The 23,903-nt window shown below is 36.3% G+C and overlaps 3 protein-coding genes and 1 pseudogene across 3 annotated transcripts in view; 2 read left to right on the forward strand and 2 right to left on the reverse strand.

Annotated features, from left to right (window-relative positions):
- Nucleotides 1-1,410: 1,410 nt before the first annotated feature.
- Nucleotides 1,411-3,656, reverse strand: LOC121980267 (protein RGF1 INDUCIBLE TRANSCRIPTION FACTOR 1-like). The gene is made up of 4 exons (XM_042532242.1): nucleotides 3,275-3,656; nucleotides 2,441-2,515; nucleotides 2,216-2,356; nucleotides 1,411-2,108 (listed from the first exon to the last, which is right to left on the reverse strand). Exons 1-4 carry the CDS (start codon nucleotides 3,497-3,499, stop codon nucleotides 1,779-1,781), a joined length of 771 nt encoding a protein of 256 aa, XP_042388176.1. The 5' UTR covers nucleotides 3,500-3,656; the 3' UTR covers nucleotides 1,411-1,778.
- A 4,441-nt stretch (nucleotides 3,657-8,097) lies between these two features.
- Nucleotides 8,098-9,121, forward strand: LOC121979448 (tubulin beta chain-like). The gene is made up of 4 exons (XM_042531438.1): nucleotides 8,098-8,491; nucleotides 8,612-8,881; nucleotides 8,966-9,063; nucleotides 9,107-9,121. The coding sequence occupies exons 1-4, from the start codon at nucleotides 8,098-8,100 to the stop codon at nucleotides 9,119-9,121; spliced, it is 777 nt and encodes a 258-aa protein (XP_042387372.1).
- Nucleotides 9,122-9,227: 106 nt separating this feature from the next.
- LOC121982660 lies at nucleotides 9,228-9,545 on the reverse strand (annotated as a pseudogene).
- LOC121979449 overlaps nucleotides 9,544-23,903 on the forward strand; it is a 59,476-nt gene continuing 45,116 nt past the window's right edge. The window contains exon 1 of the mRNA XM_042531439.1: nucleotides 9,544-9,633. Within this exon, the coding sequence (XP_042387373.1) occupies nucleotides 9,544-9,633 (90 nt within the window). The remainder of the gene's footprint in view (nucleotides 9,634-23,903) is intronic.

Genomic DNA, 23,903 nt, shown 5'->3' on the forward strand with positions numbered 1-23,903 from the left:
CACTAGCTCATATTGCTATTAGGTCTTCAACCTTAATTGTAGATATTTTATATTATCATTACAATCACCTTGTGCTAGACTTTCAATACCTCGCATGTACCAAGTCATCCAAATGTCTTATACAATCTTTTATCGATCATCACTAAGTTCACCTCATTATTTCGAAATTGCGTGCTAAGTTTGATTTGAGTTTTTTTTTCCATGCGTGTTACTTTTAAGTTTTGAAAATTTAGCATTCACATAATACCAATATCTTTGATGGTATTCCGGCCACATCAAATGATCACTACAAGAAAAACAGTGATTAACGATCGAAATTTTCAGTCGTAATATTTTTGGTGGCTAAGCAATTTAGCCACAGCCCCTTCAATTATCAAATTAAATGACTTAGAGATAATGACACTCAAATCAAGTGGTCATTAAAAAACAAAGCCTATCTATTCTATTAATTAATCCTTGAACTTGTTAAAGATTCTCTTAGAAATTAAACTGTCAAAGTCTGAAGTCATATATATAGCAGAAGCATGCTACGACTATTGTTCCAACGAGTTTATCATAATAATTAAACAACGGGTACGCAACAGCTGAACTAGCTAGCACTAGATGATCACTCGCTGCGAGCCAAGCATCAATTAAACATATTCCTTTTGCTCATCTCCAGCATCCATGCATGAAGGCTGAGCCACGCCACATCAGCTTCGTTATCCGAGATATTCTCTCTCACAAGAGGCTTCCTCCTCATCAAAGGAGATACTGATAGAGATATATATATATAGAGAGAGAGAGAGAGAGAGAGAGAGAGAGAGCTGCATATACTCTGTTAAATAATGCGAGGTTTGCTGGAGAAGTAAATTAAGGCAGGGCATGCGATTAGTGTAACGCCACAAAGGCTCGTTTGGCGTGGCGCTCACCGACACATTGTGTGCGGGTGCAGTTCCAGAGGTAATGAAGAGGGCGGGTTTCGGGAGTGGGAATGTCGTTGTTGTGTTGTGGTCAACTGACTCTCTTCTCGATGCCCCCACACCTCCTTCCTCAATCAATGGCCTCGCCACAACTTAATTAGCAGATACACCAAGTGCTTAAGCCAAATTATCTATATATATATAGTTAATAATTAGGACATGCTCAAACTAATAAAAGAGGGAAAAGAAAACCAGAAAAATGTAGTATATACGTTGGAGGGGATGGCCGATGAGAGAAGGAAACATGCCTTTGCAGAAGGTGCATAGTGGCCAACAGAAGTCCCAGGCCACCAGCGAGCCCAAAAATAAATAAAATATTAAAACATTGCATGGTTGGACGCGCGCAGTGTGGCTTGGTCAAAGACAAGGACAGCAAAGTAGAAGGGGATGCAGACAAGCACGAGAGAGCTTTATTATGATATTCGACTATTTATGAAGGTAGGAGACATGATATATTAATTTAATTAATTGAAGTATGCATCCCATTACATGGAAACAAAATTGGTGAGCAGTGTGGCATGCATCCACTGAGCCCTCCTAGGCAGCAACGGGAATGCTAGATAGCTAAACCGGCACAAAATGACCCCACGTTACATGCATAGGATATATAGCTAGGGTCATTTTGAGCACGATCGAGAGAGACAGAGGGAGAGAGATCGACTTAATAAGTTACACGCAACAGCAACCAAATGAAGAGCACTCTACTTAGACACAAAACAAATTAAATTACTCCTACGTACTCAAAGTTTACGACACCAAGCTAGCTGCAGCTGGCTGGCTAGCTAGCTCATGACCATGCATGCATGCAGGCATGCATTAGGAGAGGGGGGACCTGTGAGGGGCTCCCTTCCTCCTGCTGCTCAACGATAGCACTATCTGGGGGAAGAACCCACCCCCACTCTTCTTCTTTCTCGGGGCCTCTGAACCGCTGGTTTCGCGACCGCCGGTGCTCGACGCTGAGCTGCCGTTGTACTGCGCTGGGTCTTCCAGGATCGAATTCGGAGTGAATTGCCCGTCCGTGATGTCCTCCGTCAGGTCGGAGCCGTCCACCCGGAGGTTCTCAAAGTGGGAAAACGCAAAGTCCGACTCGTTGAACCGGAATAGTATGTTCGACAGGTCCTCCCCTCGTGACACTACATGCTCCACCTGCATTAATTAATTAATTAGTGTATATATATATATTCATCATTTCTGTTCTCTCTAGCTAATGCTCATAGTCATAATTATTAACTAAATGATATCACTGTATATACCTTGCAGGAGAGGGAACAGAAGTGGAAGGGCTCTTGGAGGATCCTGTCACACCTCAAGCAAATGTTTCCTGAGCCTTTGAAAGGCCGAGACTGAGGCCTTGGCTTCAGGAACACCACTTTCGCACTGTTGATGGTGTAGGGCTGTCAATGCAACTCCATAATCAACCATTTGGCCGTCAACATATAAATAAATTAATTAAAAAATATATATTAATAATTAATCACCTGCACATGAGAGCAGTCTATGAGCTTCTCGAGGTCATCCAATCGAACCACATCGTTGTACACATACCGTCTCACCTAAATTGTGCAAACAAATGTTAATAAAACTTTTAAAGCTTGTGGTGATTGACTAATAATTGAGCGAGTTCGTTAAAGTACTGAGAGCCATTGGCTATGCATTGATATTGACCAAGAAAGTAGGGAAGAGAGACAGCAGAACAATTATGCCCCTCTGCTAACAGTACTACATTGTAAAAGCCTCCTTGTACTCGAGGGTTTAATCGTAAACTTAACTATCTTGGCACCCACTGAAATTAGTGAAGGAAAAAAAAAACACTTTGAAGGTTTGCACACCCTGAAGAAAGTTGAGCAGTTTGTATACGTAGATCCACGGAATGTTTTACATTAAATGTATTGAGAGGGAAGAGAACTACTGATTGATGATTAAAGATCTCAAATTTTCTGGAAAGGATGGAAAGCGGAGGAAAGAAACATGAATTGATAGGGGGAGCATGCACAGAAAACTACCGCAAGGAACTGCAAATTGCTCGACCGAGTTTGAATGAAAAATCTATGCGAGATTTTGCTGTCACAACAGGGGTGACAAGATCTAGCAGGCTACTCGATCCCTCTCTGCTTATTCTCAAGATATGTGTTATCGGTCTGGAATTTATTGTGTGGAATTCCAAACTGTACAATTCTCCGCGGTGATAAACGGCGGGGAAGAAAAAAAGATTTACCATGGCGATGAAAATCGGAGAATTGAAGCAAGAAATAAAAATTAAATCTCTTCCGTGGTGGATGATAATAGTAAAGGAGATCGCAGAGGAGAGAGACCTGGAGGAGAGGGTGGTGGGAGTGTGCAGGGGCGCAGTGGGGGCAGATGCTGGAGCAGCAGTCGAGGCAGAAGATGTTCTTCTCGTTCTTCTTGCGGCTCTCGTGGGCCCCGCACGCGACGAAGAAGCTCTCCTCCGCCAGCCTCCCCAGCCACCCCGGCACCGCCGCCATCGCCTCCCTTCCTCCTCCTCCTCCTCCTCCTCCACCATACTCACCTCTTCCCATCCCCTGCCTTCTTTTCACTCCAACTCTCTTATCTCTTTGTGAATTGTGACTTTTCAGTGACTGCACAGTGGCGTTCCAATTCTTGGATTGTATTGAAGGAGAGGACTGAGGAGGAAATAAAATATATATATTTAAAAAAAAAAGTTTGTGTGTAGTGTAGGCCTGTGTTAACGACCCCCCTGCATCTATTTATAGCAGAACAGAGCAAGAAAGGGAAAAAAAAATCAAAAACTAAATAAATTAAATTAAATTATTTTTTTATACTGCTTTGTCGTGGTGCAACTTGCTTATTATTATTATTATTATTATTATTTTATATAGTGTTTTTTCCCTTTTTTTTTTGTTTTACTGAAGGTGATAATGAAGGAGCAGCCACGCCACGACTTCACTGCACTTCTTCGTGTGCTGGCTGAAGCTCGAGGAAGGTAGTGGAAATTACAAGGGTGGTAAATAAAATGAAAAGCTTGAGAAAAGAGAGTCGTCGCCATTACCCATTTTGCCTTCTCTCCGTTTCTCTTCTTTTGCTTGGTCTTGATCCAAATGCGCCCTTCTGTCTCCCTTCTGACATCACGCAATTGATACTCGCTGCTTTCCAGCCCAGTTCATTGCTCGAACATAAAAAAAACTGCACCTTTCTATCCTCATCCATACTTCTTCAATTATGATATTTAAATGATTCATCGTGAAATACAAGGTGTATTTTACTATATCATGATTTGTTTTTCTTATATTACAAAGGTAAATTAAAAAAAAAAAAAAACTTTTGGAAGCAAGTGATTTACCTCTCTCCTCAGCCACTGGCACATGCACCTTGTTGGTTTCAAAAGGAGGCTTGAATTCATTGTATCAAATCGAACACTTTCTATGGATTGACAATGAATGCAAAAGAAAATCATTCTTCGCGAAGCTACACGTTAAAGTCTTTGTATCCATGCAAAGGAAAATCATTCTTCTCCCTCTCGGATAAGTTACGGGTAAGATTTGACCTTGTCTATATCGACAGTACCCTAACCTGATTCAAAGGGCTTCACCCGGGGGTCAATGGGACTCATCCAATTTGAGTCACGTTGGACACTGCCTATCTATAGAGACAGGATCGAATTTTTCCCAATAAAGATAGTACCCAAACTCATATATTGGCCACCATGTATATACCAATTATTATTATTATTATTTTTTAAAAAAAAAGTCATATGAATGATTAATTGGTACATGTATATGCCGAATAATGAATGGGTTCAGATACCCTATCCTTACTGGTAGGATCCAGCTTACTCCCTTCCCTCGTCCTCTTCTCTTTCTTAACTTTTTAATTTCTTTTTATAAATTGTTCTAAAGGTTTCATTATTTTTTAAAAAATATATATTAATCATCTTTAGTATTTTGTAATCTTAAAATATATAAAAATATATAGTAGCAATGTGCATAACACATATACTAGTTTCGGAATCACTTTCAAATAAACAATATTTATCTTAACAAATACAATTTCTAGAGTGGATCGTATATGATCATAGATTTTCAATTTACTTTTGGTATTTTGAGGCTATAAATTGTAGAGCATCACGATAATTTGTTCTCCGAGTATCTAAATGTTTTGCACATATACTTGAAAAATGGTTTGGAAGTCTTGTAAAAAAAACTTAACTTCAACCACTAGACTTAAAAAGCGATCTTAAAAACTAGATTCTAACTAATGAGATAATGACACTGACCTATATTAGTTTTAAATCTTTCATAAGTTGTACCCTTAGGGTCTATCTTAAGATAAAATAATTTATAATAATAATAATAATATGATATTATTTACATTGAATTTAAGTGCTCATGAATTTATTTTTGAATTCTAACCAAAATGTCTCATAGTAATAGAGATATATTTCATCTTATAAATTTATGATATTTTGTATATATTTTCAATGTGAAAATTTGATTGTATTTCTAATAGTTCTCCCCTCAAACGAAGAACCACAATTATTCAAGCATTCGGTCACCCTATTGATCTGCTCCGAGACTCTTCTCAAGTATCTGGTCACTGTTGACCTACTTCGGACTTCTCCTCAAGCATCCAGTCAATCAGGTTACTCCTTTCCTCTAAGACTTTTTCATCACCTAGGGTTCACTCTCTCAGGATTTCCGCTAAGCATCTAATCACCTATGGTCTGCTTGGACTTTTCACCACATAGGGTTCACTCCCCTAGGATTTTCGCTAAGCATCTGGTCACCCTCCATTCACATGGCTTGATCTAACAATGTCTCTGATACCACTTGTTAGAATTAAAAGAATTCACATATCTCCATAATTGTATAATATTATCCAATTGGACTTAAGCTTTCATGGATTTGTTTTTAAGTAGATTCTACTGAAAAGATTTCATACCAATAGAAATATATTTTTATCTTATAAATTCATGATTTTTTTTCATGTATTTCCAATGTAGAACTTTGATTATATTCTCAATAATCCTTCCCTCAAGGACTATTATTATTCTGATAATTCGGGTCTCCCCTAAAGTATCTGGTTAATCGAGGTCTCTCCTCTCCTCTAAGACTTTTTCACCACCTAGGGTTCACTCTTTCAAGATTTCCGCCAACATTCGGTTACCCTTAACCTTCTTAGACTTTTCACCACTCAGGGCTTGCTCTCTCAGGATTTTCATGACTTACTTGGACTTTTCACTACATAGGATTTGCTCCCTTAGATTTCCGTCAAACATCCAATTACTCTTGATCTGCTTGGAGCCTCCACCTCTTTCGTTCAAGGACACTATTCTACCCATATAGTTCGTTCTTGACTATGATTCTGATACTATTTGTTAGGACTAAAAAAAATTTATATATTTTTATAATAATATAATATTATTTACTTTTGGCCTAAACTTATGAATTTTTTTAAATTTTTTTGACTTTATTTTATTGGAGATATTTTTATCTTGTAAACTAAGGATTCTTTATGTATTTAGAACTGTACTTGTATTCCCAACCGCTTATCCCTCGGAGTGTTCCATGGATATCGTTAGATTTTTGTTCAATCTATATTTTGTATTTAATCAATTATTATGCCACATGGATTGAGATTTGTTTGTTAACTAAACAGATCAAACTCAAATTAAAGAATATTTTACTGCGCTGCCAAAGAAAAAAAGAAAGGTCGAAGGGTAACTATTAGGAATCAACTCGGCCCATTTCTATAGGACTGGCCTTTCATCAAAAAAAAAAAAAAAAAAAAAAAAAATTGTAACGATGAGCTCAGGTTGGTTCATCAATTAACAATCAATGAATTTTCATTTGTATTTATCGAATCAAACATTCATTAAGATAATTAAAAGAAAATAAATTATTTCATTAATTTATCGAAAGCTAATAATATATACTAATAAGAAATCAATCCAACTGTACACATTGCTTACTATGCACTAATAGAATTTCGTATCATTATATTAATTTGCTAAACCAAAATGAAAGCAATACACTGACAAATAGAAATTTCGTATCAATTGATTGCATTAACCAAACAAACCTAACCAGTCAACCCAACTGAGCCAACTAGACCGACCCAACCCAACCCAATCATCTAGGTAGCCCAACCAACTGAACTTGGTCTAATCTATCTTCACAATCAATCTACTTAGCTAGAATAATTCACTTATCTTAACCACATGAATTGGTCTTGTATCATACTCAAATTGAATATCTACATCAATTCGCTCAACCTGATTAATTCACTATAGAGCCACTTAATTTGATTGGTTTGATTAGTCTGCTAGACTTGTTAGACTGAGTCAAACATGATTGACTCGCTCAACTAGACTTGACCTACTGACCTAACCAACTTCTTAAACTTGACTAATCTTATTAGTTCACCTAACCCAATCGGCTTCATAGGCTCACCAACTCATTTAGTTATAGCTCAATCTAGCCAGCTCATTCTTATGCTCGACCCAACTAGTTCACTTATTTCAATTTTTATTTGATTTAATACATCAATATAACACAACTTTCTTTTTTCCTTCTCAAATCTAGCACTAGCTTTTATTTATTAACGTATAACCTTTTGAAAAAACTGATACAACAAAAAAACATTATTATATAAATTTAAAATCTGTTTTTTAGCAAAAATATCACTTTGGTCTAATTATTTTTTGAATATGAATATATCTTTAAAAAAATATATATCTATTTTAAAAAATTAAAAAAACAACCCTTTAGTAGTCGATTACTGTAAATGAGGAGGGATAAAAGTGATATTTAGATACGTGATTTAGATAATTGACAAAGTTATCTGTAAAGTTGCAAAGATCGTTGAGGTCGAACAAAAATTTGTGGCAGAATCGTTGGATATGGCGATAGATATGTTGTTCTCCCCGGCTTAATGGCCGGAGCACTCCTCTAAAAATGGTAAGATCGCATGGTCTTGGAGTAACTTCAACCGCACGAACCCGGCTATAAATAGGCACTTAACCGCCATCTGTCTTCCTTCTCGTGTCCTGGATCCCTTTTATTTCTTTGCTTCTCTCCCTCCTCCTCCTCCACCACCACCACCTCCTCCTCCTCCTCCTCTCGATCTGCAACGATCTCTGGTCCGAGAATTAGTTAAGATGAGGGAGATTCTTCACATCCAGGGCGGGCAATGCGGGAACCAGATCGGCGCCAAGTTCTGGGAGGTCACATGCGACGAGCACGGCATCGACAGCACGGGCAAGTACGTGGGTGACTCCGATCTCCAGCTCGAGCGGATCAATGTCTACTACAACGAGGCCAACGGCAGCCGCTACGTGCCGCGTGCCGTTCTCATGGACCTCGAGCCCGGCACCATGGATTCCATCAGATCGGGGCCCGTCGGCAAGATCTTTCGCCCCGACAACTTCGTTTTCGGCCAGTCCGGAGCCGGCAACAACTGGGCCAAGGGGCACTACACCGAAGGCGCTGAACTCATCGATGCTGTCCTCGATGTCGTCCGCAAGGAGGCCGAGAACTGCGACTGCTTGCAAGGTAGGTACTATATATAATATATATACGTGCCAAAATTTAATTTTTGCCAACTTCCAAATGTTGAATTTGCATGCCTTGTTCTTGATCGATCGATTCTTATTCTTCCTCTTCGACCTAAAGGATTCCAAGTATGCCACTCATTGGGAGGAGGAACAGGCTCTGGAATGGGCACCCTTCTTATCTCCAAGATTAAAGAGGAGTTCCCTGATAGGATGATGTTAACGTTCTCTGTTTTCCCATCGCCTAAGGTGTCTGACACCGTCGTGGAGCCTTACAATGCCACATTGTCTGTTCACCAGCTGGTCGAGAACGGCGATGAATGCATGGTCCTGGACAATGAAGCTCTCTACGACATCTGCTTCCGCACCCTCAAGCTCGCCACTCCTACTTGTAATATTAAGATATGTATATATATTTGCGATTTCACAATCTGCCACTGTTCTCTGTTCTCATTTTTCTCTGATTTCTTCTCAGTTGGAGACCTTAATCATCTGATCTCTGCCACGATGAGCGGCGTCACCTGCTGCCTTCGCTTTCCCGGCCAGCTGAATTCTGACCTCCGGAAGCTGGCTGTCAATCTGATCCCTTTCCCCCGCCTTCACTTCTTCATGGTAGGGTTCGCACCGCTGACGTCCCGCGGCTCCCAGCAGTACCGCTCCCTCACAGTTCCCGAACTTACCCAACAAATGTGGGACGCCAAGAACATGATGTGCGCCGCCGACCCCCGCCACGGCCGCTACCTCACCGCCTCGGCCATGTTCCGCGGAAAAATGAGCACCAAGGAAGTGGACGAGCAGATGATCAATGTGCAGAACAAGAACTCGTCCTACTTCGTCGAGTGGATCCCTAACAACGTCAAGTCCAGCGTGTGCGACATCCCTCCGAAAGGGCTCAAGATGGCTTCCACCTTCGTCGGCAACTCGACCTCCATCCAGGAGATGTTCAGGCGAGTGAGCGAGCAGTTCACGGCCATGTTCAGGAGGAAGGCCTTCTTGCACTGGTACACCGGCGAAGGCATGGACGAGATGGAGTTCACTGAGGCTGAGAGTAACATGAACGATCTGGTTGCTGAATACCAGCAATATCAGGATGCAGTAGCTGAGGAAGAATACGAGGAGGAAGAAGAGGAGGAGGAGATTGCGGCATGATCGGTAGTAACTATTTATATATAGCTCAAGAAGAATTCTGTTTATCTGATGATTACATTTTTTTAATATAAAATTCCTGCTTAATTATGCTTAATTAATTTACGAATTCTGTGAAGAATCGGCCGAGAGATCTGGAAAAAGAATAAATGATGAAACATGTTACTACTATTAAAGAAACAAATAAGTGTTGGGAAAAAGTAATTATAGGAGAAGAAATAAAAGAGTTATGAGAGTAAAATTTACTTTATGTAGAGGAGGAGAATTTCTACATGAAACAAGAGGAGAATAAAATAAAAAACTTAACTTGTTTCATTTATGAAAAATATACATATTTATAGACTTATTTGATAAGTATCAATCTCAAATAATTATGACTCTTTTTTTATTATTTTATCTTTATGAAACTCTTGTTCCTATCATGATTATCACCTCATCCATTCTATCTCTATCCATTGTCATATCATTTATTCTATTCTATCTACTAATTCTATTTTATTTAAAATCAAATTTAATTTCAACACCCTCTCTTAAACTTAATTTTGTAACTCCAAATAAATTCTGCATCTTGTTGAAATCTTCAAATTTGAGTAGCTTGGTAAAAATTTAACAATTTGATTTTGAGACTTTATGTATTCCACTTTCACCTCTTTTCTTGTAATGCACTCTTTGATATAGTGATAGCACATATCGATGTACTTGCTTCTATCATGGAAAACTGGATTCTTTGCTAGTGCTATTGCAAACTTGTTATCAACTCGAATCTTGGTTGCCTCTCCTTGTGGCAAACTTAGCTCATTCAATAAATTTCTGAGCCAAATAGCATGTCAAAGACACAAGGTCGTGATCACGTACTTTGCTTCACAAGTAGAAAGTGTAACTATAGGTTGTTTCTTTGACATCCAAGTGAAAGTTGTATCTCCCATAAAGATAACACAAATCCCGTAGTTCTCTTTCTATCATCCATATCTCCACCTCAATCACTATTGCTATATCCTTCAAGTTTGAACTGGTTAAATGTTGAATAAAGCAGTCCAAAATCTATCGTACCTTTGATATAATGCAAAATTCTCTTAGCGATCTTAAAGTGGGCAGTAGTTTGATCTTCCATGTAGCGGCTAACAAGTCCAACAACATAAAGGATATCAGGCCTTGCGCACGCCAAGTATCGTAAACTTCCAACTAAACTCTTGAAAAATATTGGATCAACTTTTTTTCCTTTATCATACTTTGATAGCTTGACTCTGTTGGATCCCCAAGGTTGTTTTGGTGTGATCAACAAGTTAAGTTAGGTCCTGTTGGTTTCTAACCTTGTGTCTAAGTGTGCAGGAGCTTAGGAACACAGGTAGTCGAGCGGAAGACGCAGCTAGCGAGAAGGACGACACGCGGTGCGTCCGAGGGACGAGGTGCTGCGGAAGAGTACACCGGCGAACGAGAAGGAAGCGCGCGATGGTTCCGAGGGACGAAAGCCGGAGCGGAAGATTGCTCGGGGAGCAAGAGACGCAGCTAGCGAGAAGGTCGACGACCGAGGGACGAAGACTGCGGATGAGTACGCTGGCGGACGAGAAGGAAACACGCTGTAATTCCGAGGGACGAGAAGCCGGAGGGAAGCACGCTCGAGAAGACCGGAAGTTGAGTTCGGGTGAGCCCTTTTCCGGAAGGCAGAGATCACCCAAACGAGCGGATCCGGAGCGGAAGAACCGGACCGAGGCGGGACTAAACCAGAGAAGCGGTCCCGGATAAAAAAGTCAACTGTGTTGACTTTCAGGGTCCGGGGCGCCCGGAACTGACCGGGGCGCCCGGAATAGTAATTTTGACCAGATCGAGAATTATCTCGATCTGAACGTTGGGGGATAAATTTTATCCCCCCCAGGGCGCCCGAAACCCTTCCAGGCGCCCCGACCAAGGCTATAAATATAGCCTTGGTCTAGAAGCTTTCAATCAACTCAGTAATTTACATTCCAAACACTTGTGCGCTTTTGTTCTAGTTTAGCTTCTGTCGTTTGTGCTTTCACTGCTGTAAGAGGCTTCTCCGCCTGAAGGAGATTGATAGTTCGATCAACTTTCTTGGATTAACAACCACCCCGGTTGTAACCAAGTCAAATCCGGTGCCTCTTCTTTTTCTTGCTTTTTATTGTTTAAGTTAATTTTTATGCAAGTGTTAGTTTAAGAGTTCGAGAAGGGTATTTGCGTTTTGATTTTTCAGGGCTATTCAACCCCCTTTCTAGCCAGCCTATCGGTCCAACAAGTGGTATCAGAGCCGAGACGCTTCACGAGGACTAGCCGCCGAACGAAGCAACGAGATGGCCGGATCTAACATCCACCCGCCAAAATTCGAGGGGGACTTTGCAAGCTGGAAGAAGCACATGGAGGTATTTTTTGGTACCGATTTTGATTTAATACTAACAATGGAACTCGGTTTTGAAGCTCCCGAGGGAAAAACAAAAAGTCAATGGACAAAGAAAGAGCAGGCCGAGTACGTGGCAAACAAGAAAGCAGAATTCCATCTGCTAAGCGTACTTCCGCCACAAGAAGTCAACCGTGTCGGCACCTACAACTCGGCAAAGGAGCTTTGGGAGAAGTTCCTTGAACTACACGAAGGAACATCCGAAGCCAAGCTTGCGAGACGGGACTTACTCCGGAACCAGCTCACCAACCTCCGTCTTGAAGAAGGTGAGACAGTCGCACATCTGCACTCCAGAATAAAAGAAATCATCACCGGACTCACGAATCTCGGAGAAAAGGTAAGTAACCGAGATTCGCTCAGGTACGCTTTAAATTCCTTCCCTAGAAATTCAAAATGGGCATCATTAGTAGATGCCTTTTACATTTCGAAGGACTTAGAAAAAATTTCATTAGAAGAATTTTTTTCAACATTTGAAGTGCATGAGTCAAGATGTGCAGGATTGAGGGAGCCAAAGAACAACGTCGCCCTCAAAGCTTCGAGAGACGAACCTGAATCAGAATCTTCTCTCGACGACGAGGAAATGGTAATGATGGTAAGACGATTTAAAAAGTTACATAATTCTAGAAAAACTAACCATCCACAGGGTAGAAAGAAAAGAACGATCCGCTGCTACCATTGCGACGAAGAAGGGCATGTCAAGGACAACTGCCCCAAGCTGAAGAACAAAGATAAGGAAAAGGGTAAGAAGTCTATCCAAAAACGAAAGGCCCTGAAGGCGACGTGGGACGATACGTCGTCGGAATCGGAAGTTGAAGCATTCTCCGGACTCGCACTGATGGCGAGTCATCAAGACGACGACTGCGATTCAAGCTCTTCCGAAATGAGCATCGAGAGCATCGATGAAGGGGGAGACACGTCGGAAGAAAGCAGCAGCTCAGGGGGAGAAACAAACAAGATCGACAAGGTAAGTCAGGTACGATCTCTTCCTCCCGATAAAATGTTTAAATTCGTTAAACTTTTAACAAAAGATTGCTGCAAATTAGAAAGTGAAAATAAAAATTTAAAAGTAATTCTAGCTAAGTCGTGTCCCTTAGAAGAATTAGATAAATCAAAACTAGAAAATGAAAAATTAAAGTTAGAAATTCAAAATTTGAAAATTCAAGTAGAAGACTTAAAAATCCATACATGTCCATCTAAAACCAATTTTAGAAGATCTAATAATTTAAATTGGTTCTTTAAATATCATCCTGGACAAATTAGGAACATTTCAAAAAAATATGTCCCTAAGAAACATTTGGTTAACCCAGTAGGCTGGAACCTTTATTGGGTTCGATCTTGCTTAGCCTAAATCCTAAATCGAAATTAGCGCTTTCAGCGAGAAAATTAAACAGTGAATTTCTTTATGAGGCTTTGTCTAAGGAAGTTGTTGTTGCTCCAATAACCAAGAAGGCCTAGTGCCTCGCCACGACCTGGAAGCCAAAATATCGAAATAAATATTTAATTAACTTTCTGATAAAAAGCATTAAGGTTGAATTTAAATAATGCTTTAAAAAGTTATTCAAACATTTAAAAATTTATACTCTAAGTACTCAGAAATTGTTTCAAAATTCTTTTTACTTATAAATTAAAAAAAAAAACTTAGAAATTTTTTTTTCAAAATTTTTCTTACTTAACAATTTTTTTAACAACTTAGAAAAATTCTCAAAATCACTTTTCCCAAGTTAAAAATCTTTTTCGTGAAACTAAAAATTTCTGCTTCAGTTACTTAGAAAATTCTCATTTTTTTTCAAAGACTTAAATTTTTTTTTATTATTTTCTAAGTCTTTAAACCCTTAGATTTTTTAAACCCCATTTTTTGTGTGATCAAAGGGGGAGAAGCATTAGTATAAGTCTAGGGGGAGGTAGATCCAAAATAATTTAATTTAACTTATTCTATTTTTTGTACTCAATTGCAAATTTAGTTAAAGTTATTTTATGTCTGTTTTGACCCTAGCTTAACTTGGGTTGATCACACAAAAAAGGGGGAGATTGTTGGATCCCCAAGGTTATTTTGGTGTGATCAACAAGTTAAGTTAGGTCCTGTTGGTTTCTAACCTTGTGTCTAAGTGTGCAGGAGCTTAGGAACACAGGTAGTCGAGCGGAAGACGCAGCTAGCGAGAAGGACTGTAGTCGAGGCGCTGCGGAAGAGTACACCGGCGGACGAGAAGGAAGCGCGCGGTGGTTCCGAGGGACGAAAGCCGGAGCGGAAGATTGCTCGGGGAGCAAGAGACGCAGCTAGCGAGAAGGTCGACGACCGAGGGACGAAGACTGCGGATGAGTACGCTAGCGGATGAGAAGGAAACACGCTGTAATTCCGAGGGACGAGAAGCCGGAGGGAAGCACGCTCGAGAAGACCGGAAGTTGGGTTCGGGTGAGCCCTTTTCTGGAAGGCAGAGATCACCCAAACGAGCGGATCCGGAGCGGAAGAACCGGACCGAGGTGGGACTGAACCAGAGAAGCGGTCCCGGATAAAAAAGTCAACTATGTTGACTTTCGGGGTCCGGGGCGCCCGGAACTGACCGGGGCGCCCGGAACAGTAATTTTGACCAGATCGAGAATTATCTCGATCTGAATGTAGGGGGATAAATTTTATCCCCCCCAGGGCGCCTGGAACCCTTCCAGGCGCCCCGACCAAGGCTATAAATATAGCCTTGGTCCAGAAGCTTTCAATCAACTCAGTAATTTACATTCCAAACACTTGTGCACTTTTGTTCTAGTTTAGCTTCTGTCTTTTGTGCTTTCACTGCTGTAAGAGGCTTCTCCGTCTGAAGGAGATTGATAGTTCGATCAACTTTCTTGGATTAACAACCACCCCGGTTGTAACCAAGTCAAATCCGGTGCCTCTTCTTTTTCTTGCTTTTTATTGTTTAAGTTAATTTTTATGCAAGTGTTAGTTTAAGAGTTCGAGAAGGGTATTTGCGTTTTGATTTTTCAGGGCTATTCAACCCCCCCTTCTAGCCGGCCCATCGGTCCAATAGACTCCACATTCTATTGGAGTATTTACGGACTTGCTATTATGCATCTTGAACGTCTTCAATATCTCTTTTGCATAACCTTCTTGTGAAATGAAGATTCCATCTTCCCTTTGGTTTACTTTGATGTCCAGATAGTATGCCATGAGCCCAATATCAGTCATCTCAAATTTCTTAGTCATCATTTCTTTGAATTCTCTAAACATACTTGGATTGCTTCCTGTGAAGATCAAGTCATCAACATATTGACATACAATCAAGACATCTTTATCATTATTCTGAATGTATAGTGCATGTTCATAAGGACATTTGATAAAGTCTTTCTCTTGTAAATACTTGTCTATTCGGCTATTCCTTGCTCTTGGTGTCTGCTTTAGCCAGTAGAGAGCCTTTTTCAATTTTAGGACTTTATCTTCTTGTCATTTAACTTCATAACCTGATGACTGCCGAATATAGACTTCTTCTTCAAGAATTCCATTTAAAAAAACAGATTTTATATCCATTTGATGTATTCTCCACCTATTTTGGGCTGCTAAAGAAATGATTAGTCTGACAGTTTCTAATCGAGCAATGGGAGCAAATACCTCATCATAGTCAATGTCAGATCTTTAATTGTAGCCTTTTGCCACCAATCTTGCTTTGTATCTTTCAACTTCTCCTTTGCCATTCTTCTTTATTTTGTACACCCACTTTACACCAATGGCCTTATGTCCTTTAGGAAGTTAAGTTAACTCCCATGTACCATTCTTTTCAATCACAGATTTCTTCATCCATTGCATTTTCTCACTTTTTGTTCTTTATTGCTTCTTGAAAATTTATAGGTTCACAATTGGCCAAGAGACAAAATAGGGTAATATTATCTTGATTTTCAGTTACCTCATAAATGTCCCTTAGGCTTCTAAAGTGTGGTACTCTTTCACTTGAATTTTCACTTGAAGTTGATGTAGATGAATTTCCTTGAGTACTTGATGTTGGTGTTACTAGTGGAGTAGTAGGCTCCTCTCTTGTTTGCTCCACCCTTGGTTGCTGCACATTTTCTTCTTCGAAGTATGGGAAGAAGTTGTAATCTTCATTTTGAGATTCCTAATTCCATTCTTCTTCTTCATTAAATATGACATCCCAACTGATTATTGTCTTCCTAGTATTTGGATTGTAAAGCTTATACCCTTTTGAGTTAGTATCATAGCCAATAAAAATAAACTTCTTACTTTTATCATCCAGTTTGATTCTTGCTTCATCAGACACATGAACGTGGGCTATACTCCTAAAAATTCTTAGATGAAAAATCCCAGGTTTCCTTTTGCTCCATGCTTCTTGTGGTATCTTGCCCCACACACTCCTTGTTGGTGATCAGTTGGATAAGTATACTGCACATGTAACTGCTTCTGCCCAAAGTTCCTTTGGTAGACTCTTGCTTTTAAGAATGCTCCTTGCCATGCCAAGGATGGTTCGATTCTTTCGTTCCACCACTCCATTTTGTTGAGGGGATATTGGAACTATTAATGGTCGTCGTATTCCGTTGGCTTCACAAAATTCTTGAAACTCCTTTGAGGTAAATTCTCCTCCTCAATCAGAACGCATAGCTTTGATCTTGAGATCGCTCTCCTTTTCTATAGTCGCTTTAAATTTCTTGAATATACCGAAGACCTCCGATTTTTGCTTCAAGAAGTATACCCAAGTTTTTCGAGAAAAGTCATCTATAAAAAGAATGAAATAATTACTCTTACCAAGTAAACTTGGCTTTATCGGACCGCAAACATCCGTATGTATAAGTTCAAGAACCAAGAAGCTACTTGAACTTGACTCCTTTGGAAAACCTCTTCCGAATTGCCTCCCATGTAAACATGCTTCACATAACTGATCAGGATGTTTGATACAAGGTAGTTCTCTCATCATCTCTTTCTTTAAAAGCAATTCTCGTCCTCCAAAATAGAGATGCCCAAATTGAAGATGTCATAGCCAAGTGATGTCTTTATAACAAGCTTTGAGACAGCATCATTTTGAATATTAAGCAAGAACATTCTACTTCTTGACATATGCACCTTAACAATCAAGCAACCAATACCATCTTTCAAGATAAGCATATTATCTTTTAGATGAATATCATATCCTTTTTCCAAAAGTTGTCCTAAGCTCAAAATGTTACTCTTCATATTTGGCACAAAGAAAACATTTGAGATAAATTCATACTTTCCATTCTTCAAACAGATGAGAATGTTACCTTTTCCTTTCACCTCAATCTTTTATTAATCTTTGAAGGATACATTACTACCAACTGATTCATCAAGCTCTACGAACATGTTCCTTTTCCCACACATATGGTTGCTTGCACCAATGTAGAGATACCAGATTGTATCTCGTCTCTTTCATTATCTTTATATGCTAGCAGTAGCGTGCCATCTTCTTCTTTCCTTTCTTCCATATAGTTTGCTCTTTTATATACTTTGTTCTTGGGCGATCTACATTCTTTAGGATAATGTCCAAACTTGTCACAATTGTAGCACTTAACTTGAGATTTATCATACCTCGAGTTTGTGTGCCCTCTTCCATATCCTCTTATTGAATTTTCTCCTCTTTCATTGTTGTTGTTGGAGATACATCCTTACTCATTAGGACAAACTCGGCCATATCCACAACCTCTTCTATGTTGACTTCTATTGTTACTGAAGCTTTCATCTTTCTTTGTCGGTTAAAGAGTCATCTTCAGGAGTTGTTGTGCAATTTCTTCATTTATCTTCTTCTTTTCTTCATGGGCTTGTACTGAACCCAGGAGTTGCTCTATCTTTATGGCTTGTAGATCCTTGGTCTCTTCGATGATGGTTGTAATACTATCAAATTTTGAATCCATTGATCGAAGAATTTTCTCAATGATAGTTACTTCTTCTAGTTTCTCACCATTTATTTTTAGTTGATTAGAAATGGTAGCGACTCTAGAAAAGTAATCGGATACCAATTCACCTTCCTTCATATGAAGATCATCAAATTGACTTCTTAGTATTTGAAGTCGTACCTTTTTTACCTTTTCTTCTCCTTGATATAAGACTTGGAGTTTTTCCCATGCTTGCTTGAATGAAGTAGCACTTGATATCTGTAGGATCGAATCCACCTGGGGGGGGATGATTAAAACTTTTCTTTTAATCATTTAAATCAAAGTCGTGCAATGGAAATAAAGAACATGTTCGATTACTTGGTTCGGAGCCTAGGTGGACTCCTACTCCAAGGCTCGCGATCCTTGATCGCACTATTGGGCAATCTGTTGGTGCGGTTAGCACTAATGGTCTAACTCAGGTTTTGATGAATGACAAATCAGGTTAAGTTAGATTTGTCGTGATCTAACACTCTGACCGAGTGTGCAGGATAAGTCCAGACAGGTCGACGGGCTGACCGGATGTCTGGCACGAAGTCCAAGCGGGTCGACGGGCTGACCGGACGCTTGGTAAGAAGTCTAGCTAGGTCGACGGGCTGACCGGATAGCTGGCGAGAAGTCTAAGCGGGTCGACGGGCTGACCGGACGCTTGGCGAGAAGTCCAGACGGGTCGAAGGGCTGACCGGATGTCTGGCAGGTGAGTAAAGGTAAGTCACTAGAAGGGAGTGACTGTGAAGATGCGTTCCCAGGAAGGGAACATTAGGCGTCGATCCGGCTTAGATCCATTTTGGATATCTAAGTCGAGATCGTGACTAGATTCCGGTCTCGGAAAGACAGAATCTAAGTCATACTACTTTTGTCAAACTATAAACTGAACTAACACTCTGTTTTGCAGGTTATAAATTATATATTTGCCTCGGACTAATCTTGTCTTGCAGGAGAAGAAGTCTTCTGGAGAAAGGAGGTCCGGGCGCCCGGAGGGGATCCGAGCGCCCGGAGGTCCGGGCACCCAGGAGGTAAATTTCATCCAAACACGTTGTCGCCACGTGGAGCTCACTGGTTGGACCTGCCACGTCCCACCAGGGTGCCCGGAAGGGATCCGAGGCGCCCCGAGCTTCATATAAAAGAAGAGGCAGGGGTGGAGCTCCAACAACAACTCTAAATTGAAGAACTCGTTCTCCTGTGCTCCTGTGACGCTGCAAAGCTCCGACAAATGCGCTGCTTCCTTTTTTTAAGTCTCTTATTTTGTCGGTATTGCTTTAATTTTTTTTCATTATCATTCTCTGTACTTAGTTTGTAATAACTTTCGAACTGCTAGTGAATTGCCCATCGAAAGCACCCTTGTGTGCGGGCCTTGGAGTAGGAGTCGTCAAAGGCTCCGAACTAAGTAAATCCTTGCATTTCTTTGGCTTGTTTTCTTTTCCACTGCGCTTACTCTTGTCGAAATTTTTATAATCGCTATTCACCCCCCCTCTAGCGAAACTTCACGATCCAACAAGTGGTATCAGAGCAGGTACCACTCTGATTTGGTGCAACCACCAATCAGACAAAGGGGGGGGGGGGGGTCTTTTAAAAGAAAAATTAGATATCGTTCGTTCTTAAAATAAAACCTTACGCCTTTCGTTTTTTCCCTCCAAAAATGTTTTTGAAAAATACATCACTATCTCTTCACCATTGTTTAGTATTGACAAAATATTACATTTTCAAAATTTTGAAATAATATTTTTTCAAATATTTTATTAATATTTTATTAATATCTTAATAATATTTTATTATTTTTTTCAAAAATAGTGAAATATTATTCTTTCCAGCAGTGCTAATCCAAGACCAAGTCTTGTGATTTTTTGTCTGTTTTTCTGTGTACAAGAATAATGCCTCTTTAAGAAGGATGGAACCCCAACGAACCACCATCGTACGATCAATATTTCAACTATTGGAGACGAAGAATGGAATATTTCTTAGGAAGTCTTAACTTTGACTATTGGCTGATATTGAGAAAACCTTCTCAGAACTTAGAACTAAACACAAATGTAAGTAAAATTATTTGTAATGTTTTACCTAACAATGTTCTATGCAGACTAGAAAAGTACAAAGATGCATATGAGCTTTGGACCAAGTTGATCAAACTTCATGAGGAGCCGATGGAGCTCGAGGATCAAGTAAAAATCGAATCTGAACTTGGGTCAGATCCAATCGAAAAGCCTACTGAATTAGAGGATGCGGTTAAGGTGAGTAATATTTATCAAAATACCCCCGCTAATAGTAGTTTAAATAATCAGCATGATGATTCAAATAAGTATGAAATTATTCCAAGTATGGTGCATGATAATCTAGATCGAAATGATTTAAATTCAAAATCACAAAATAATCTAGATTCTGATCAAGTCTATCAAGACTCTGATCAATTTGGCATCAACCTTGACTTGGTCAAACAGAACAATGACCAAATCAATTCAAATAATGTAATCAATTCAGAAAATTTAAAATTAAGTGATCATCTAGACATAAATATGTCAAAAATTAAAATAAATTCAAATTTAGAAGTTAAAAATGAGAAAATGGATAAAATCAATAATTACCTTAATAAAGTATTTAACAATCAAGATAAAATCAGTTTAGAAAATGTTATCCAAAACCAAGATAATATAATTAACAAAAAATTAACTTTTAAAGATAAAACTAATCTAATAAATTCAATTAATCATTTCAATTTAAAAGGCAAAGAAAATATAAAGATAAAATCAAAATGGAATTTAACAAACGTAAAATTAAATATTAAAGATAACTTATTAAACAAAAATAATCTAGAAAATTCAAAATTAACAATCAATAAAATGCTAAAAGATAAACCTTTAAAGAAATATAATTCAAATAATTTAATTAACTCAAATTCAAAAATAAATAAAAACTTAAACTTTAAAAATAAACTATTAAATAAAAATAATTCAATTAACCCAATAAAATTGAAATTGAAAGAAAATTTAAATATTAAATATACTCTTTTAAAGAAAGATAATTTGACCAATTTAATTAATTCAAAACTAAAAACTTAAATTTAAATTATAAATTAAAACATTAAAATCAACTCTAATTATACAAGAAATCTTAAAAAGAAAAAAAATCAACAATTTAGAGGGAGGCTCCAGAATAGCTGGCACCTCCAAAAATAATTTACCCGGTAGGGTAACCGAAACCAACTTACCCGGTAGGGTACCCAAAACTAACATACCCGGCAAGGTAATTTAGACTAGAATAAAAAGGGTTTAAGTTTAACTTGAAAAATGGTACTGGTGAAGTTTTGGATGATAGTACGTTAGGGAAGCTTAGTCTATGCATGTCTAGAAAGATATGGCTTCGACCAGGTGCATTTGGCTAAGTGGAACTGACCGAATCTACCCTTTATGGATCCTAACCAGTTAGACCAAGGTTTTGTACTAAGTCCAGTAGATAGGACTATTTAGAAAACCTCGAAAGTATGGTTACTTTAATGATGTCCGAGTGACTCACCATAGCCCAGAAGTTTATCCAGAGAACACCTACTTGTTGAACACAAAGCTAAACCTGAATCTAACACAAGTTAAAAACAAATCCTATAATTGAATCTAACACATCTCATAAAAAAAATAGGATTCCCTTATTGATAATTTAGATCGGGTGAGATGAATAAAGAAAAAAAATAATTTTTTTTATAAAATTAATTAACTTAAATTTTGAATTAATTTAAAATTCAAATTAAATTAAATTTCGAATTATTTCAAATTAAATCAATTAAATTAAATTAAAATTTGAATTGAATTAAATTGCTGTTTAAATTAAACTAAATTTTGAATTAAATTAAGTAAATTTTTAATTAATTTCGTACTAAATTAAATAAAATAAAAAATTTAAATTATTTTAAAAATATTTCTAACTTAAAATTATTTTACAAAATACCTTCTAACTTAAATTTTTTTAACTTAAAATTATTTTAAAACTCGTTTTAGCTTAAAATTATCGTAAAAATCTTTTTCACTTAAAAATACATTAAAAAATTTTTAAAAAATTATTTTAAAAATTCTTTAAAAACTATTTTAAAAAATTTCTTTAAAAACTACTTTAAAAATTCTTTAAAAAAACTATTCTCAAAATTACTTCAAAAATTATTTTAAATATTATTTTAAAAATTCTTTTAAAAATTATTTATTTTTTCCTTTTAAAAATTATTTAAAATTATTTTAAAAATTGTTTTAAAAATTGTTTTAAAATTATTTTAAAAATTGTTTTAAAAATTGTTTTAAAATTCTTTCAAAAATTCTTTTAAAAATTCTTTTAAAACTCTTTTAAAAATCATTTTAAAATTCTATTAAAAATTATTTTAAAAAACTTTTAAAACTCATTTTAAAAATTCTTTAAAAAATTATTTAAAATTCTTTTAAAAATTCTTTCAAAAATTATTTTAAAAATTATTATAAAAATTATCTTAAAAATTATTTAAAATTATTTTAAAAATTATTTAAAATTCTTTCAAAAATTATTTTTAAAATTATTTTAAAAATAATTTTAAAATTATTTAAAAAATCCTTTTTAAAAACAATTTTAAAAATTGTTAAAATATTTAAAATTATTTTAAAAATATTTTTTAAAATTCTTTCAAAAATTATTTTAAAAATTATTGTAAAAATTCTTTTTAAAATTATTTAAAATTCTTTTAAATTTTTTTTTAAAATTCTTTCAAAAATTCTTTTAAAAATACTATTAAAAATTATTTTAAAAGTCCTTTTTAAAAAACTATTTAAAAATTCTTAAAATATTTAAAATTATTTTAAAAAATTCTTTTAAAAATCCTTTCAAAAGTCCTTTAAAAAAAACTATTTTAAAAATAATTTAAAAACTATTTTAAAAAATTACTTTAAAAACTATTTTAAAAATTCTTTAAAAAACTATTTTAAAAATTCTTTAAAAAAACTATTTTAAAAATTCTTTAAAAATTATTTTTTAAAAAACTTCTTTAAAACTATTTTAAAAATTCTTTAAAACTACTTTAAAAATTCTTTTAAAACTATTTTAAAAATTCTTTTAAAAAAATCTATTCTAAAAATTATTTTAAATTCTTTAAAAAGTATTTTAAAAACATTTACTTTTTTTTTTTAAAAATATATCCTTTTAAAAAAATTCTTTTAATCATTAAAAATCATTTTAAAGTCATTTTAAAATTAAGACACTTATGCTAATTAAAACGTTAAAACTTAAAGTAAAAACTTTAAAATTAAAGTTAAAACTTAATTTTAAATTAAATTAAAACATAACATTAAAAGTTAAACTTAACTTAAATTTAAAACTTAAAATTTAAACTTAATTTAAATTTTACAATTAAAATTAAACTTAATTCATTTTTTTTAAAAAATTATATTAAAAATCCTTTTTACTAAAAAAAAATATTATTTTTAACTTAAATCTTTCAATTTAAATACTAAGTTTTTCTTAAAAATTAGTTTAAAAAGTAATTGTAATTCAAAAAGCAAACTTAAAGATAAAATAAAATAAAATTATATAATAATGAACCCTAAACCCTAAATTCAAATTACATTAAAATATTTGAACTAAATCTAAACCCTAATGACATTATTAACAAATAATTAAAATTTGATTAACTTAAGATCATAAATTTAATAATGGAAGTACAGAACTGTGATCTAAATGTGACCTTATATTAAACAGTTAATTAATGCTTAACCTTAATTTAACTCAATAAATCTTAATTTTATTGTTAATCAAAATATAATCAAATCATAATTTATCATTATTAACGGTTGATTCAAATTGAACCTTAACTATGTTTAATAACTTTAATAAATTTAACGTCGAATTAATTCTAACTTTAAACTAAGTTAATTCTACTTAAAATGAATAATTAAAACTATAACTAGCACTTTCATTAAATCAACTCAATCAATAAATACGAAATTTAGATTATTTTAAGAAGTATTAAATTATTGAATCAAGT

This window comes from Zingiber officinale, chromosome 5A (assembly GCF_018446385.1).
Source record: "Zingiber officinale cultivar Zhangliang chromosome 5A, Zo_v1.1, whole genome shotgun sequence".
NCBI lineage: Eukaryota > Viridiplantae > Streptophyta > Magnoliopsida > Zingiberales > Zingiberaceae > Zingiber > Zingiber officinale.

Bases quoted from the DNA above. Each gene is read 5' to 3' on its own strand.
- LOC121980267 (XM_042532242.1), bottom strand. From the start codon at position 3,499: ATGGGAAGAGGTGAGTATGGTGGAGGAGGAGGAGGAGGAGGAGGAAGG. The intron at 2,516-3,274 runs GTCTCTCTCCTC...TGCACAATTTAG, and splicing joins CCCACCACCCTCTCCTCCAG to GTGAGACGGTATGTGTACAA. The intron at 2,357-2,440 runs GTGATTAATTAT...TTGCATTGACAG, and splicing joins TAGACTGCTCTCATGTGCAG to CCCTACACCATCAACAGTGC.
- LOC121979448 (XM_042531438.1), top strand. From the start codon at position 8,098: ATGAGGGAGATTCTTCACATCCAGGGCGGGCAATGCGGGAACCAGATC. The intron at 8,492-8,611 runs GTAGGTACTATA...TTCGACCTAAAG, and splicing joins GAACTGCGACTGCTTGCAAG to GATTCCAAGTATGCCACTCA. The intron at 8,882-8,965 runs GTAATATTAAGA...ATTTCTTCTCAG, and splicing joins CAAGCTCGCCACTCCTACTT to TTGGAGACCTTAATCATCTG.